This window comes from Cyprinus carpio, chromosome A22 (genome assembly GCF_018340385.1).
Source record: "Cyprinus carpio isolate SPL01 chromosome A22, ASM1834038v1, whole genome shotgun sequence".
NCBI lineage: Eukaryota > Metazoa > Chordata > Actinopteri > Cypriniformes > Cyprinidae > Cyprinus > Cyprinus carpio.
In genome coordinates, this window is record NC_056593.1 from 4,661,146 (window position 1) to 4,680,268 (window position 19,123).

The 19,123-nt window shown below is 34.7% G+C and overlaps 1 protein-coding gene and 1 long non-coding RNA gene across 3 annotated transcripts; both read right to left on the bottom strand.

Annotated features, from left to right (window-relative positions):
• Positions 1-6,215: 6,215 nt before the first annotated feature.
• Positions 6,216-9,531, bottom strand: LOC109112942. The gene is made up of 5 exons (XM_019125820.2): positions 9,406-9,531; positions 9,242-9,313; positions 8,683-9,024; positions 6,875-7,171; positions 6,216-6,392 (listed from the first exon to the last, which is right to left on the bottom strand). The coding sequence occupies exons 1-5, from the start codon at positions 9,446-9,448 to the stop codon at positions 6,250-6,252; spliced, it is 897 nt and encodes a 298-aa protein (XP_018981365.2). The 5' UTR covers positions 9,449-9,531; the 3' UTR covers positions 6,216-6,249.
• A 3,141-nt stretch (positions 9,532-12,672) lies between these two features.
• LOC122134990 lies at positions 12,673-15,243 on the bottom strand. 2 transcript variants are annotated; one of them, XR_006153242.1, is made up of 4 exons: positions 15,027-15,243; positions 14,568-14,700; positions 14,382-14,449; positions 12,673-13,907 (listed from the first exon to the last, which is right to left on the bottom strand). It is a non-coding gene; the product is annotated as an uncharacterized LOC122134990 (long non-coding RNA). The 2 variants fall into 2 exon arrangements; XR_006153241.1 differs by having other exon boundaries at positions 14,382-14,700.
• Positions 15,244-19,123: the final 3,880 nt, after the last annotated feature.

Genomic DNA, 19,123 nt, shown 5'->3' on the forward strand with positions numbered 1-19,123 from the left:
ATACATTACAGCATCTCTGTCTTTCGTTTTCTCTCTGGTCTTTCCCGTAATGCATTAGTTACAGGATCATCCAGCTTTTATTTCACTCAGATGACTCACTGATGCTCTCCACCCTGATGGTCACAGAGCTTGATTACTTCCTGCAGGCTGCACTTCTCATCTCTGACAATGATAGCTGCTCCTCATTTTAGATTTTAGGTCTCTAAAAACCTGAGTTCGCTGAAATAGTTTTATGACAGTGACTTCATTTGCGGATCATATAGCCTAGTAGGCTATTAAATTCCAGTCAATCAAACAAACTACCACATAGCTCTGAGAAATTCAGTTTCATTTCTCGCTTACAAACTACATCCTGACAACACCATCATAAAAGAGACAGAATCCTATCACATGACTATAAAATGATATATAATTAAAAAGTAATACGTATTTCACATAATATTGCATAAACTATTTATATAAATGTACAAGGCTTTTAACCCAGTAATTTTCATGTGCACAGTCCCTCAACCTTAAAACTAGTCTCACCACAATTTTACCAAAATTTTGATAAAACAGAAAACACACATAATACACACGGCTACTTTTGAAGTACCGTCGAAAATTGGGCTTTTGTGTTTCCTACAACAGTACAGTTATAAGTGCCTTGCAAAGAGCACTGTAAATTGTACAAGGAACAAGTTAGCTTTCAACTTCATATTGGGGCCAAATGGAAACATACAGAAAGCCCAGAGAGACCATATGGTATTAGTTATCTCTAGCCCTCGACAAAAATGTTCTTTTGTTATCTAACAGTAATGCATATCCTCTGAGGTGCCCTCACTGAGCGTATACATTACAGATATTCAGTGACCAGTTTGGTCAGTAGCAACAAAACCAGGCTCATGTTTATCTCCTGTTGGTCTCCAGGCTCATGCCACTCCTGCAGATCTTTTCGATCATTTTCTGCAATAGGAAACCATGTTCTAAGATCATAATTATCCGTATTATCCTGCCACTGGCTTGTGTATCATTTCCGTTAAATGAATCTTTTATAAGAAACTTAATAGCTCATCCCATTCTGTCTGCCTTGAATCATCCTTGTCGTGTTTGTTCCCACAGGGCAAACCATCAGGCCTGAAAGGGAATATGTGCACACCTGGAGCTCATTTGCACTAGATTTAATTAACCTATATACATATCAATCTGGTGTGCAGCTCAGGATGATGACAAATACAGGTGCTTCTCAATAAATTAGAATGTCATGGAAAAGTTTATTTATTTCAGTATTTCAACTCAAATTGTGAAACTCCTGTATTAAATAAATTCAATGCACACAGACTGAAGTAGTTTAAGTCTTTGGTTCTTTTAATTGTGATGATTTTGGCTCAAATTTAACAAAAACCCACCAATTCAACAAATCTCAACAAATTAGAATATGGTGACATGCCAATTAACTAATCAACTCAAAACACCTGCAAAGGTTTCCTGAGCCTTCAAAATGGTCTCTCAGTTTGGTTCACTAGGCTACACAATCATGGGGAAGAATGCTGATCTGACAGGTGTCCAGAAGACAATCACTGACACCCTTCACAAGGAGGGTAAGCCACAAACATTCATTGCCAAAGAAGCTGGCTGTTCACAGAGTGCTGTATCCAAGCATGTTAACAGAAAGTTGAGTAGAAGGAAAAAGTGTGGAAGAAAAAGATGCCAACCAATACCAACCGAGAGAACCGCAGCCTTATGAGTTTTGTCAAGCAAAATCGATTCAAGAATTTGAGTGAACTTCACAAGGAATGGACTTTTCAAGAGCCACCACACACAGACGTGTCAAGGAATTTGGCTACAGTTGTCATATTCCTGTTCTTAAGCCACTCCTGAACCACAGACAACTTCAGAGGCGTCTTACCTGGGCTAAGGAGAAGAAGAACTGGACTGTTGCCCAGTGGTCCAAAGTCCTCTTTTCAGATGAGAGCAAGTTTTGTATTTCATTTGGAAACCAAGGTCCTAGAGTCTGGAGGAAGGGTGCAGAAGCTCATAGCACAAGTTGCTTGAAGTCCAGTGTTAAGTTTCCACAGTCTGTGATGATTTGGGATGCAATGTCATCTGCTGGTGTTGGTCCATTGTGTTTTTTTGAAAACCAAAGTCACTGCACCCGTTTACCAAGAAATTCTGGAGCACTTCATGCTTCCTTCTGCTGACCAGCTTTTTGATGATGGTGATTTCATTTTCCAGCAGGATTTGGCACGTGCCCACACTGCCAAAAACACCAAAAGTTGGTTAAAGGACCATGGTGTTGGTGTGCTTGACTGGCCAGCAAACTCTCCAGACCTGAACCCCACAGAGAATCTATATGGGGTATTGTCAAGAGGAAAATGAGAAACAAGGGACCAAACAATGCAGATGAGCTGAAGGCCACTGTCAAAGAAACCTGGGCTTCCATACCACCTCAGCAGTGCCACAAACTGATCACCTCCATGCCACGCCGAATTGAGGCAGTAATTAAAGCAAAAGGAGGCCCTACCAGATATTGAGTGCATGTACAGTAAATGAACATACTTTCCAGAAGGACAACAATTCACTAAAAATTATTTTAATTTTTTTTATTGGTCTTATGAAGTATTCTAATTTGTTGAATTGGTGGGTTTTTGTTAAATGTGAGCCAAAATCATCACAATTAAAAGAACCAAAGACTTAAACTACTTTAGTCTGTGTGCATTGATTTTATTAAATACACAAGTTTCACAATGAGTTGAATTACTGAAGTAAATTAACTTTTCCACGACATTCTACTTTATTGAGAAGCACCTGTATAATAAACAAATAGACTATGTGTGAGGTGGAGGTTTTTCCCATCATTACTCAACTTACAGTACATCTACATTTAAGAGCAAAGACCTACAAAGAGCAGCTGTCACACAACTCAGTGGTACTTTTCATATAAGGTTTCAATGGTGGGAAGACATGACATAATGGATATTTAGAAACATCATTATATATTATATAAAAACAGGTTTTAATTTGAACTACTTTTGAGCAGATTTAGTGAAACTGGAAGACGGTCTAATTTGTCAGTCATTATTTTCCGAACAATGCTGCTGTACAGGTCATCTTACACTGATTAATGTTCATCTTGATGTTCTTCTCTCCACTTTAACTGTAAATGTTGATGGTGATGAAAGTGCAGAGTTGTGGGCAGACGAGCTGGAAAACAGTGAAAATGATGCAAAACATTCTCAGAGTCTGAATAAAACGTTTTCCTGAGAAACAAATAAAGTAAGACATGAGCGTGTAAATGCAAAGTTGAGAAGAAACATGTAGAATTGAGCGTTAGTTACATTTATGACGGCTTACTTACCATACACAGTAGTGACATTTTTCAATGAGGTTTTTCCACCGATAATGACAGTGATTTCATAAAGTACAGTGTGTTCAATTCTGATGTTTCTGATGGTCATAGATCCAGTTTGACTGTCCACCTGGCAGTTATCTCTGAATCATTCATCATTATTGGCAAACATAAAGTTTTTTTGGCCCCTTTTATGATTTCAGCTGTTATGAGATCCAAACCTCCATAGTATCTGATCATTTGTCTGTAATTTAACATCAGTGTTTGTGACAAAATCTTCCTCCATCACTGACACTGAACCCACTTCACCTGGAAACAGAAAGATTTCCAATAATAAAAATGTTCAACACAAAGTACTTAGTGTAGTATGAATTAAAAGAGCAATACTAAATTTAGCTTAGTTAAACAAGCCAATCACATATAAGAATCTGTATGAACGTTTCAAATGAAATGAAATCCACTTACAATTTGTGTCACATAGACAGAAGACAGCAGCATTTGACAATATTCTCATAAATGTTTTTGAAAACTATCAACTTTTCATGGTCCTGTGTAGTGATGAACAGCAAAATCTAAGCAAATCTAATAGCTATACACCTCACTTTCTAAAACACTCAAACCAAATTGTAAAATCCTTAATAATCCTTACTGTTGAACACAGTATGTAAAACACACCCTGACTCCATAAGCTATACTGACCTAAAAACAGACCAGATTTTATTACAGCTGTTAATGCATGAAATGTTATGTGAAAAAAAAACAATCTGATTTTAGAGTTTCAAAATAATGTGTATTTAAACACAGAAGCTATCTTAAAGATGTTCAACATCTCCACGTTAGTTGTGTTTCTGCTTCTCTCACATAAAAAAAAAAAAAAAAAAACATACTCAAGTACAAAACATCTCACTGGAGTGAAAGCTTAAAACAACCAAACGAAAGTGTCAAGAGATTACTAAAATCTTGTCAACTTGGATCTGTAATCGAAAGTCTTGGCAAAATTCAATGTTAGACTTAGTGTGTCACAGTCATGGACTTCTGTTGTCACTTAGTTTCATTATTTGGTCATGTTCCTTTTCTTGTTTAATTAATTAATTAGCCCCACACCTGTTTCTGTTTCCCACTGATTATGTTCATTGTTTAAAGTCTGTGTTCTCTTTTATTCCTTTGTGTGCTTTTAATGTTTGATGTTAGATCATTTGGATTTGTGTTTGGTTGTGCCCTTTTCTCCTATGGATTATTAAAAATAACTATTTTGATATCTCCTTTGTCTTGTGCTTTGCTTAGCACAACCAGCTCATGTTACATAGTGATTAGAGCAGCATTTTACAGTACTGCCCCCAAGCACATTTAATATAACTGAATTATTATCACTGGGTGAATAAGAGACAAGAGAGACCCTTAAACTAGAGAGCTTGTAATTCTGATTGAAATTCTTGTTGCGTTTATTATATTGGTATTATTATATCGGTATGTTATTTAATGCATCTTACATTTACAAAGTCACCTTTCTTCAGCAAAATAAAAGAGTACTAATCTTGCTGGTTGTATATAATTATTTGAGTTTAATTCTTTTTCTTTATGTCTTTTCATCCTGTTTATGACTCTTAGTTCATACTTAGAACCAGCATGGTATGTTACAGTAAAATGACTAAAAAATTCTAAACACATACTCAGCTGAACTTAGGTCTAGACATGAAGGCTTTAGTATAATGCTGATGTTGAAATGATTCATCTGTCTCAAACCCGGGCAGGTGCAGACAAGAATCATGTTGTGAATTCTCTAGACCTCTGGTATTTTTCTTAAAAAAAGATAAATTACTTTCAGAAAGTAATAAAAATACTGAAAGCATGAAAGACCGAAAAACTTGTTTAACAATGCAGTCCAGTGCATTTGTAGTTCAACTTTGTTTAATACTGACTTGCATTTTAACATGTTCTACCAGCCCTATAATAACCCCACAATAAGCTGTACAAAAACAGACAGTGAGCTCATTTCAAAACAACTCTCGAGTACTCTGTCTGATGCTCTCCATTAGTCTCCTGTAAGAAAAGAGACACACATCAGGAAGAGATTTGAATCCAATAATGATATTGCACATGAACATTTTCAACAAAGGCTGTTAAAATATAGAAGCAGAAAATTTAACATTTCACCACCAGTCCAACATCTGGTCAACATGAGCACCACCTGCCCAGACTCCACATAAGAAATCAACTGAAGCCATAAGTCACAGCCAATGCACTTAAAGGGTTAGTTCAGCCAAAAATCAAAATGTATTTTTGATGCTTCAACAAATTCTAACTGACCCACTGATAGCACATGGACTACTTTGATGATGTTTTTATTACCTTTCTGGACATGGACAGTATACCGTACATACATTTTCAATGGAGGGTCAGAAAGCTCTCGGACTAAATCTAAAATATCTTAAACTGTGTTCCGAAGATGAACGGAGGTCTTACGGGTTTGGAACGACATGAGGGTGAGTCATTAATGACATAATTTAGATTTTTGGGTGAACTAACCCTTTAAGACATCAGCAGATCTCAAATCATGTTAAAATAAGATCAAATACACTTTATTGTATTTTCAGAGCTGGTTTCATAACTCAGCCCACAAAAGAAAATGAGCAAGCATCAGCACATTAAGAACGAGTCCAATTTTTACTTATGATGTCTGAGTGTTAAGCCACGAGCAGATATGCAAACACAAAATACTAGCTTAGCAAGTTTTCTACCAGCAAAAAGATTTTCTAAAAAAAAAACAATAAACAAACACATACATATCTCTGTATTAAATGTTGCAGCAGTACAATCAACCTCTTCCTCAATTGTCTGAGCTGATAAATAATAATAATCAATTTATAAAATTGGGGGTTAAAAGAATTTGTTGGCATTATTTTGGTGAAAAACATCAAGCGCTAATACTTGCCTTTTTGTTTTGTTCGCTTGTAGTTTTTACAGTGACAAAACTTAAACACAACTCCGGCTATGACCACTAGCAGCAACAACAGCAATACAGCAACAATTATCAGTGGTGTGAGAAATAAATGTTGACTGGCTCCTGTAATGAACAGAACAGCAGTCATTATTGTTAAAGGGTCTCATTAAACTTTAGCCAAGATAAAATAACAGCAGAACTGATGGGGTAAATATCTTAAAGAATTAAACTTACAGTTAATTTGATAATTGATAAATCCATATTTTTTTTCCTTAATTATTTGGATAAAATTGTTTTCTGTATTTAAAAAAGTCTGTTATGTTGAGTCTTAATGTAATCTGAAAAATACTGTACAGAAATTAATTTCTGTCATTCATAAGAATATATCCATCAAATGGGGAAAAAATAAATAATGGGGAAAATGCCTCTTAAATGCATTGAACAGCACATGCACAAAAGGACGCAATTAGTAAAATACTCAATGTGTACATCCCATGTGAATTCAACTACACTTATGAAACATTTAGAGAGAAACTAGCACAACATTTTCCTTTTCTGTTGTTGTTGTTTTAGAGGTACAACGAGTTTGGTGAACACTTAAGTACCTGGACATGTCTGACAGAGATCAGTGATGCTGAGGTGTTTAGTCTGGTTGTTGAATGAATAAGCCACAACACAGCTGTAGGAATCATCCAGACACTCGATCTCCAGAGGTAGGAAGAGACTGATGCTGAGATCAGACACACTGATGCTGGACAATAAACCGTGTCCTTTGTACCAGGAGAGAGTCACATGACCCACATTCACAGCTGAACACACCAATGAACAATTCTGCTGTGATGATCTTTCTGATACTGAAGGGTTTTGTGTAAAAACACTGATGACAGGAACAGTCAGAAGAGCTAAAAACATGAAATATATATAGATTTTAAATTATCATGAACAATTAACCCTTTAAAAAGATGTGCATAAAGATCCATAATAATCATCTAAAAATAATCGAAGAAATGCATGTCCAGCTGGTACAATGAAAATTTAATTTAGGCTACGTCTATAACGAAGCCAGATCCGATCTTTTTTTCCCTCCTCGTCTCAAAAAATATCTGCATCCACATGAAACCACAAAACCGACACAAAACGATGTAGTATACATGCCAGACCAGCATGTGGCGCTGTAATTCTGCTACAGAGATGCACTTAAAATGCAGAAGAAGACTTGGACTATGCGCATAAACCTTGCGCGCGGTATACAAACGAACATGGAACAATACATTTATTAATCTGTGTTAATGTTAGTTAATAAAAAGACAAACGTTCAGTGTTTGTTCATGTTTTTGTTGCTGTTACGTGACGTAGCGGTGTCTGACTAGGGGCGAGATGTGGGCAAAATACATCAACTCTACATAAAAAATAAAAATCAAATGCACAAACTAAAAATCAATCCAATCATTTACAAATTTACAAAAAACTATACCGCCTTCTTCAAAAAAAAGACACCACTATATCGGTTTCTGTATATTTTCTAAAACGAATACGTCATCAGCCCACATCTCGCCCCTAGTCAGACACCACTACGTCACGTAACAGCAACAAAAACATGAACAAACACTGAACGTTTGTCTTTTTATTAACATTAACACAGATTAATAAATGTATTGTTCTATGTTCGTTTGTATACCACGCGCAAGGTTTACACGCATAGTCCAAGTCTTCTTCTCCATTTTTAGTGTATCTCTGTGGCAAAACTACAACGCCACATGCTGGTCTGGCATGTATACTATATCATTTTGTGTCGGTTTTGTGGTTTCATGTGGACGCAGATATTTCTTGAGACGAGGAAAAAAAAAGATCAGTTAGGGAAAGCTCTGGCCTTGTGTGGACATAGCTTTAGTCAGATGCATTTACATTGTGACTACGCCTCAGATGCAACTAACAGGAACTGTCTGTAAAGTTGTGAACCAAATGGTCCATACAGTTAGAATAACAAAGGAACAGCATTTCTCAGGGACTTCTTGTAGATTGCAGGATCTCCAGCAGAGATCCTAACAGTATCATGTTTGTAGCCCTTTTGTCTTCAGGTATAAAGTTCTGTCTCACAGGCAGAAGTTTGAGGAGAAGCTGAGATTCTTACAAGGGCTAAGATTCTTGAAGGCAGACATGCTAACATCACTGCTGAATAACTGTGCTACACTATTACCTTCAACAAATTCCTCTCCCTACAATAACTCTGGTCAAGCTTACTTATTTTATGCATTAGAGAAATCGAATACATTGGCGAGACACCCAAACCACTGCTCAGCCAAATACAGCAAAACCTAACAAAACAATAAATTAATATAATTGATATAAAAAACAATTAGGCTAATATCATTACAATATCAAACAATTAATATAATTAATTCTGTTTACTCACCATAGACAGCAACACTGAAGCTCTTGTGTTTGACATCTCCACTGATGATCTGCACTTTATAAAGTCCAGAGTGTAATTTGTTGATGTTTGTGATGGTCAGAGATCCTGTCTCCTCATCGAGCTGCAGTCTGTCTCTGAATATCTCATTGTTTTCTTTACTATGATACACAGAGCTGATCTGTTTATAGATTTCGGCTAAACGAGTCTCTGAATTGTAAAGTTTAAATGTCCACAGTATCAGATCATCTGTCAGTATTTCAGTAACACCAGTGTTTAGAGCGACAGAATCTCCCTCCATCACGGATATTGTCTCTATTTCATCTGTAAAAACTCCAGACAAACCTGAAACAAAACAGACAACGACAACAGTCACAGACTGTCATTTCAGATATCTTCAGGTTATTTGAAATATCTACTGCCTTCATGATTTCTTAAACTTTTTAAAGAACAAAAACAAAGCAAAAGACACAATAAAAGCAACACACTTCATCCTGTAAGTACTTGTCTAAAGCAAATGAGCAGCACCATAAGTCCACTTAAGTGAAAACCTAACACTTACTGTTTACTGTTGCTGAACTGAAGGTGTTTTTCATAGTATTTGACAGAAGTTGCTGCTGTGTCAACTTAAAATCTGCAAAAGGTTTTAACAGTTCAATGAAACAAACAAACAAACGACAATAACAAAAAATAATAAAAATATGTAAATTAACATTTATAACTTACCTCCTAAAACCCATAAGAAAAAACTGATAAATGCATAAACCATCTTCTTTAACAGCTCATATGTAACATTGTGCCACAATATTGAGATGGGACTTCGTCCTGCAAAGCTGCTACTTCGAGGTAATGATTATGGTGGAAAAATAAGAAAAATTCATCATCATTCTCTACTAGTCAGACAAAAAAAAATAATAATAATAAATAAAATAAAAAAAAAAATAATAATAATAAATAAAATAATAAAAAATAAAAAAACAACACTTAAAAGTTCAATTCGTTATATGTTAATGTTACAGATTTTCTTGAGTATGTACGGAGCCCCGCACATGACATGCAAGAAAAAATAAATAAATTGTGCGCACGATTTAGCAAATCGAGGGAACGTATTAGTGAATCGTCCACACAATTTATAAATCGAGTGAACGAAATAGTAAATCGAGGGAACGCTATAGTAATCATGTGCACGTTTTAGTACATTGAGGGAACGAATTAGTAAATCGTGCTCACAATTTATTTATTTTTTCTTGCATGTCATGTGCGGGGCTCCATATGCCAATGTACAGGCTGAAACATTTGGCAAACTGTCCAGTGCGTATTTGTGAACGCTTCATACGATTCAGTAAGAGAGCGCGAATCGAACGAATCGATTCAGACTATTTTGCAAAAATGTTTAGTCAGTTCAGTGAAAGAACCGACTCAAAAGAATGCATCCATAAATAAAGGCATGGTTAGTCCAGTAGTTAGAAATACGGGACGCATTAAACTGCAGGAAAAAGTGTTTCTCAGGACAGAGCCACTAAAAAATATAAGTGAAAAAAATAAAATATTTTTTTGTGCTTTTGTGTTCACTGGTAAATGTTTTGCATTCCCCAAGAAACTTTGCATTCGTTTGGAAATAAATTAAATACAATTTGCCTCACATTCAATTTTTTTTTACATCACAATTTCCTTTTATTTTATTTTGTCCACAGTTTAAAACTCCCGATTAACCCATCACCATATTATATAAAATTTACCAATATATATGATAATGGAGAATGCTAGCAGTTGTTTATCAGTTTAGTTGTAGACGTTCAACTTCTTCTTTTTTAACAGTAGATGTTGTGTTGTTTCATACAGCATGAAAGCAACGAGAGGTCGTCACAGCAATTTTTTTCCACACTTGAGGAGTTTGTAGTAGCTGACAGTAGCTCAGACAGCATCTTTCCTACTCTTCAGTCAAATGCAGTCTTGGTCAGAATTGTTGGTGGTAAACATGAACAAAGAAACCTTTAAAAAAATGCATAATTAATCCCTTTGATCTTCTATTAAAAAAGTTAATTTTCTCATTATGAAATAAATGTTTTTTTGTTTTTTAATACATGCTTTACATAATTTAATGGCACTCTTTAATTCAATACTTTTTGCAACCACCTTTTGCCAGTATAACAGCTCTGAGTCTCTCCTATTATGCCTGATGAGGTTGGAGAACACCTGACAAGAGATCAGAGATCATTCCTTCATTCAGATTATGTTGATTACTGCATGATGACTGAAATCGCGCAAATGGCCTTAAATAAACTGCGAAAAGAAACATCACAGACGGAATGGTCCTGAGAGCGCTGCACGAGCTCGCGGCACCATCTGCAGGACCGTTTTAGGACTTTGGTTTGAGCCACTTTAATTTGCATTTGGGAACGCAACATTCGTCATTAGAAACGTTTATAAATCTGTTGTTGTTTACAAAGAAGTTTCAGTGTCACATAATCCTTCAGAAATCATTCTAATATGCTGATTTGCAGCTCAAGAAACATTTCTCATTATTATAAATGTTAGAAACAGTTTTGCGGCTTAATATTTTTGTGGAAACAATGATACCACTCAAACATTTGTATAAGATTTTAAAAAGAGAGAGAAATTAATCATTTTTTATTGTAATGCATGAAAGTGGACAAATAAGTGAGTGAAGACATTTAAAATGATTTCTATTTAATATATGCATTAACGAATTTAATTAATATTTTGATAAATGCAAATAAATGCTGTTCATTAAACTTTATATTAATCAAAAAATAAAGTGCATCATCACTTCCACACAAAATATGAAGCAGCAAAATTGTTTTCAAAATTGATAATAATCAGAAATGTTTCTTGAGAGTCACATAAATTGTAATGATTTCTAAAAAGTCAGTGTGACACTGAAATACTGATAGTTGGATGAAAGAAAATTTCTGCTGAATAATATTTCACAATATTCCTTTTTCTTTTATTTATGATCAAATAAATTCAGCCTTCATGATTTAAAATAATATTTCACAAAATCACTAATAATTATAATATTACCAAAAAATTCAGCAGGTACTTTAGATGCAGCGCAGGATTATGACGGTCATTTCAAAATCATTAATAATTATAATGTTTGTCGTTCCAAATTTTGGCAGGTACTTTAATAATAATAATTCTATATTACTTTACTAGTATATATTATAGTACTTATATAGTATAAATATATTATTATAGTACTTTATTATTGTTGTCATTGATTATTAAATGCATGCTGCTTTTTTTACAGGACAGTAATGTATTTTTACAATATAAGATATATCTTTTAATGTGCTAAAATATATATTTTTAATAATGAGTGCTGGGGGCGTGACTTGTGGGCGTGGCTTGGGGCGTGGTCAGATTTTCCTTCTTTTTTGTCTCTAGCTGATCACATGCCTGCATCTTACATAGGAGGAAATTCCTTTCCTTTAATATATAAATCAGTCTTAAAAGTTTGATTTCTTTGCACTTAAATGTAACAACACCAAAAACAAAAAACCAAAAAATACAAAACAAACAGACAAAACAGACCACAGCACTGAAACACACTAAAACTTTCAAACTGAGCTGCTATTGTGTCAAATTCTACAAAGAGCCTCAAACAAATAGCAGAGGCTATTTCCTAAACTATTTTGCTGGTGGAAGAGTACAGTATATACATTTTCTTACTTTTGATTTCAGAGGTTTTATGTCTCCTACTAAAATATTAAATATATATATATATTTAAAATATTCCTTAATCTCTCACTTTTTTCTTCCTCATATCTCACTTACAAACCACATCGTGTGAAACCAACAGACTGTCGTGTCATGTTAACAGAGAAACAGAATCCAATCACATGGCTCAAAATAATGTGTGATTCTGGAAATTAATAAAAATATTAACAATGTTATGTATCTGGACATTATCGTGGCATGTGGAAACAATCATGAATCAGCATAGAGAGCATGTTTTAGTGTGTTTAATTTTCAGCAAATACAAACCACTTCTACAGCTATTAAAATTACATCACAACAAAAAACATCAAGTACAAAAGAACAAACCTGTTTAAGAGAAGAAAAAGGGGAAGAACATCTAAAACATCTTCCCACGCCCCTGCAAATTACTGAAAATATTCACAAAAGCCATGACCTAAATTAATATCAGTGCACTGTTTATTTTACATATGTCAGCATTATTTAGGAAAACTTTATTTGAACAAATGTGACATTCTGCAATATGACACTCAAGTGCATACTTGGTTTAAATCTTTCATTTCGTACTGTATACTACTTTAATGAAACTTGTTCTTGCTTTGCAATTATTATGCTACAATGTTTAAAGCCGTGTATATTCATACAGTTTACATCAATCCATCTAATCTGAGATTATGGTCTTAAACGGGTTGTACAGATACTGGCAGTTATAAATGACAAATTAAGATATTTGCTTTAGTATAGTTGTTTTCAGATGGGATGTTAAAATGACTTTTTCAGAATACACAGTTTCTTAAGGCCATCATTAGATAGAGATGCTTTTTGTCACAGGGATGATGTTGTGATTTTCTACCCAGTAGGGGCTGACTTTTGCTAGTTATAAGTCTCACAAATAGTCAGCAGATGTAGCCTCAAGTGATTATTCATGTATTCAATAGTGTCTCTTTAATACATATGTACATTTTACTATAGGTTTTTTCCTCCGTTTTTTTAGCATTCTTTCTTCTTTTGATCTCTTTTTTGTCCTGTTTATCATGATTATTGCTTCATAATCAGAACTTGTATAGTATAATGTGGATGGCAGTGAAAATCCTTAGCAATACCAAAAGCGAAAAAGCTCAAATACACTGCAAGTCAAGACATGATTGTTAGGAATAAAGCTGTAGAGCTGCAGACAAGTTTGGGATCAGAAATTAATGGGGCTTCAAGTTAACTTGGCAGCAAGGCACTTAAATAGTGTAATACAATATTGTCTGTTGTGAATCTTCTAGACCTTTTAAATAAAGACCAATTTTTTAAATAAAAAAAGTACCTGTATAATGAAATACAGCTTTTTTTTAAAATAAAGAGTGTGGTTTCCCTTTGAGGTTTCAAGCTTTTTTACATAGAAACATATGTCCCAACATATTCATGCTAATAAACTGAGTGCTATGATAACATGGTCTGAATGATCATCATCTGAAAGCCACCTCTGAATACTCTGTCTGATTCTGTCCATTAGCTCCCTGTAAGAAAAGAGACACACATCAGAAAGAGACAGTAAACCAGTGCTGAAACTACATATGCTTACAGCACAAAGATTTAGAAAATCAAAGCAGCAAAATTTCCAAATAATATAATTAAATCATTAGGAAAAATACTGTGATAAGTCCAAATCACACCAAGACTTGGAAATGAAAATGGGAAATTAAATATCCCGCTGAAATCAACATCTACTCACAAGAGCTTCAAGATGTAAGTACATGCACAGCGACACAAAAGAACTGAATTAAAACCAAAATTCACAGCCAATGCAGCCTATCAACGGATCATGAGTGCCATTTGAGATCTTGAGTCATATTTGGACAAGATAAAAATTATTTATGGCAGGTTTCATTATTCAGGGCACAAAAGAAAACAAGCATGAATCAGCACAATAAGAAAAATCCCAGTTTTTACATAGCCTATAAAAAGAGCAGATGACAACAAACATATCTTACCGTATCCTGAACTCTGTTTGTAGTAAATGTTGGATTAATATAATCTAGATCTTCCACAGAAGTCTGAGCTGTTTAGTAAAAATACATTTACAAAATCAAAAAAAAAAGAAAGAAATTTTTAAAATGAAGGTTAAAAGGATTGGTTGGCAATTTTGTGCACTATAATGTCATAAAAAGAGGTAATACTTGCTTTCTTGTGCTGCTTCTTTGTAGCTCCTGCTGTGACAGAACATCTTCATAGCTAATACTGAGACCACTAGCAGCAGCAGCAGAATTACAGTAGCAAGTATCAGTGGTTTGACAGACACAGGTTGACCATCTGCAATGAATAAAGCAAAACCAGTAAACCAGTCTCACCAGACTTCAATCAAGATGAAACAACAGCAGATCTAATGGGGTATATATTATAAAAGATGCAACTAAATTTTAATAATCAATTAAACTGCCACTTATTTGCTTAAAACATGCAAAGTTTCTAGTTATTAAAATATAATTCAGTATATAACAGTAAAGTGTAGTTTATGTGCTGAGATACAGCACAGGCACAAATATGTGAGTTCTTTTATTTATCATTTAGAGATAAACCCTGCAAAACAGTATTAACAGACATAGTTTGGTAAAAAAAAAACTCCAGTGTTGACATACCTGAACATGTCTGACAGAGATCAGTGATGTTGAGGTGTTTAGTCTGGTTAGTGAATGAATAAGAGACTGCACAGCTGTATGAATCATCCAGACACTCGATCTCCAGAGGTAGAGAGAGACTGCTGCTGAGATCAGACACACTGATGCTGGACAATAAACTGTGTCCTCTGTACCAGGAGAGAGTCACATGACCCACATTCACAGCTGAACACACCAATGAACACCTGCAAAGCCTTTAAATGGTCTCTCAGTCTAGTTCTGTAGGCTACACAGACATAGCGAAGACTGCTGACTTGACAGTTGTCAGAAAGACGGTCATTGACACCTTGCACAAGGAGGGCAAGACACAAAAGGTCATTGCAAAAGAGGCTGGCTGTTCACAGAGCTCTGTGTCCAAGCACAATAATACAGTGTCGAAGGGAAGGAAAAAGATGATGTAGAAAAAAGTGTACCAAGCAATAGGGATAACCACACCCTGGAGAAGATTGTGAAACAAAATCCATTCAAAAATGTGGGGGAGAATCACAAATAGTGGACTGCAGCTGGAGTCAGTGCTTCAAGAACCACTACGCTCAGACGTATGCAAGACATGGGTTTCAGCTGTCGCGTTCCTTGTCTCAAAGCCACTCTTGAACAACAGACAGCGTCAGAAGCATCTCACTTGGGCTAAAGACAAAAAAGGACTGGACTGCTGCTGAGTGGTCCAAAGTTATGTTCTCTGATGAAAGTAAATTTTGCAAATCCCTTGGAAGTCCCAGAGTCTGGAGGAAGAGAGGAAAGGCACACAATCCACATTGCTTGAGGTCCAGCTTAAAGTTTCCACAGTCAGTGATGGTTTGGGGTGCCATGTCATCTAGTGGTGTTGGTCCACTGTGTTTTCTGAGGTCCAAGGTCAACACAGCCGTATACCAGGAAGTTTTAGAGCACTTCATGCTTCCTGCTGCTGACCAACTTTATGGAGATGCAGATTTCATTTTACAACAGGACTTGGCACCAAAGCTACCAGTACCTGGTTTAAGGACCATGGTATCCCTGTTCTTAATTGGCCAGCAAACTCGCCTGACCTTAACCCCATAGAAAATCTATGGGGTATTGTGAAGAGGAAGATGCGATATGCCAGACCCAAGAATTCAGAAGAGCTGAAGGCCACTATCAGAGCAACCTGGGATCTCATAACACCTGAGCAGTGCCACAGACTGATCGACTCCATGCCACGCCGCATTGCTGCAGTAATTCAGGCAAAAGGAGCCCCAACTAAGTATTGAGTGCTGTACATGCTCATACTTTTCATGTTCATACTTTTCAGTTGGCCAAGATTTCTAAAAATCCTTTCTTTGTATTGGTCTTAAGTAATATTCTAATTTTCTGAGATACTGAATTTGTAATTTTCCTTAGTTGTCAGTTATAATCATCAAAATTAAAAGAAATAAACATTTGAAATATATCAGTCTGTGTGTAATGAATGAATATAATATACAAGTTTCACTTTTTGAATGGAATTAGTGAAATAAATCAACTTTTTCATGATATTCTAATTATATGACCAGCACCTGTATACAGTATATATAATATTAATTACCACAGACTGTATACACTGCACTTAGAATTGCATAAATAATGCTATGAGATTAATCGGTTTTAAGTTGGTACTAATGGGGGGTTTAAAATGTAATATTAAATTATCAAAGTAATAAAAAATGAAATGATACTCTAAAACTTAAGCCACTCACTAGATTTGTTAAAAACACGGATTCAGTAACAAAACACCACTTTGTGTTGCTCAGAGATGCACAACAGTTTTACTGTGGATCTTTTGGAACTATTTTCTTTGGAGAAATAGAACAAAAAAAGATAATATTTACAGTATTGTGTTTAAAATGTAACTATTATTATTGTTATTATTTGTTGTTGTTGTTTATTGAACTGTTGTATAAAGTCAATATCACATAGCAATCAAGCAGATATACAGGAAAATGGCACTTTTGCTTTGAGCATTTTTAGCCCACTTATCTTGAATTTTAGGTACATTCTAACTTCATTCTAATAGGCTACATCACAGTGAGTTGTTGCCTTCCATCATGTTCATCACTAAGCAACTGCATGCAATGTAAGATAGCATACAGTTCTGGGCTGGGGTGCATTACATGCATTTATCAATTCAGCATTTTTTCCCACATTATTAATCAATTTAACATGTTAAATCAATAGCCTTTGTTGAAACATTATCAGAATTTGGCAAAAACTATGCACATTTCCCCCCTGGACATTTTTGGTTAAAGTTAGCATTTAATAAACACATGGTGTACCTTCAATCAGCAAAGTGGTTCATTGTTGAAGCTGAATATGTACTGCTTAAAATATATATTTTGAAATGTTGAAAAACTTTTATGTAAATTAATATTTTACTATGACAGGGTGGACATTTTAAGCTTGGCAACATGCAACTACAAACACAATATGATGAAAATTAGGAAATATAAGTCTAGATACTTACTGTTCTTTAAAGGAGATGTATTAACCTCCATTGAAGAAAGGCAAAATGGGGGTAGAGATATCACTGGGCATTTACAAAATCGTGACAGGTTGGACCGCAATTTCAGGGACACTGTACAAATAGAATATAAATGAACAATCTGACTTGTTTTATTAACAACTGGCTGAGAGCAATAAGAATATTTACTAATTATTTAAATATTGTGTTATTTAACCACTTTTTACACTCACACTGAAGTGAGCTGAGCTGCCTGAGGGACATGCCAAGATCACACACATCCATTCAAAGAAAATGTTATAAAATGAGAAAAATACATTTCAAGAGACTGTATAGTTATATGTGTGTGAATATTTACACCACTTGATATAGTTAATCAACTGCACATGAAGAGTGCCGTTTTTCTCCAAAAAATGACCATGATTACAAATGTGATACTGATTTTTTTACAACAGCTCAATAAACAAGAAGTTATTTAAGAGACTTAGTTTTAGACACTGTATTACCTGTTTTTGCTCTATTTCGCCAACAAAACTCATTCCAAACACAATCACAGCACTGTTTTACATCTCTGAGCAACATGATGGAGTTTCATTCCTGAATCAACCGTTTAAATGATTCGGTTCAATTGTAAAGACTCACTTATTAACAGTTATTTGCTGCAACCTTTTGGCGGTTTTAATTTCACATTTCGACTTTTTCCCCGATTATTTCATGTTTTAAATCATTCAAATATCAGCATTAAACGTTTTATGTTTAATATATCAAAACATTATTTATGCATTTGTAATTACAGGTTAAATGCATTCATGTCCTGCATTAAACAGTGTGTAAATACTTCAGATGCAACTTGTTGATTTCATTTGCTTGGTAACAGCCCAAATGTCTTATTATTCTAATTCACTGATTAAATGTAGGAATTTGACTCAAAAGATAATGTACACTTTTAGAAATAATGGCATTATAAAGGTAAAAAATGCCCATAAAATGTAAAAATCAGTTTAAAGTTATTGGAAAAGATTACTTCCTATCAGTGTGAATAAAAAATAAATAAAAAATAATACTCATGTTTAATAATTTTAGACACCTGATTTTACTGAAGGCTACCAGGATAATGATAACTGAGTTTATTAAATTCATAAACATAAACAAACTATATCTTCTCTATTTCCAGTTTGTAGCATGGATCATTCATTGCAACATTTCATCTACATTTAACATTCGTCACACCAGGTGTTCCCATAGCGATGACGCCATCGCAGCATTGAAGTTAACCTATCCAGATTTCTGAAATAGAAACCAGAGACATTTCCTAATTCAGTGATAATTTAAATCTCTGTTATTGTCTATGAATTAAATGCAGACAATACATTTTTGTATTTTTTGGTTTTACTTTGTTCTGGTTTCCAAATACTACAATTATAATGAAGAATTATAATGATATGAGTCGAACTGACACTAACTCGTTTTAAAACAATTCACACTAGTAGTAGGCTAACCATTGAAAATAGCAAACAGATCAAAGTGGTTTTATAAATAAAACTGACTTTACAAAACCATATTATAAAAATACATACAAGTAGCTATGATAAATAAAACTAACAAA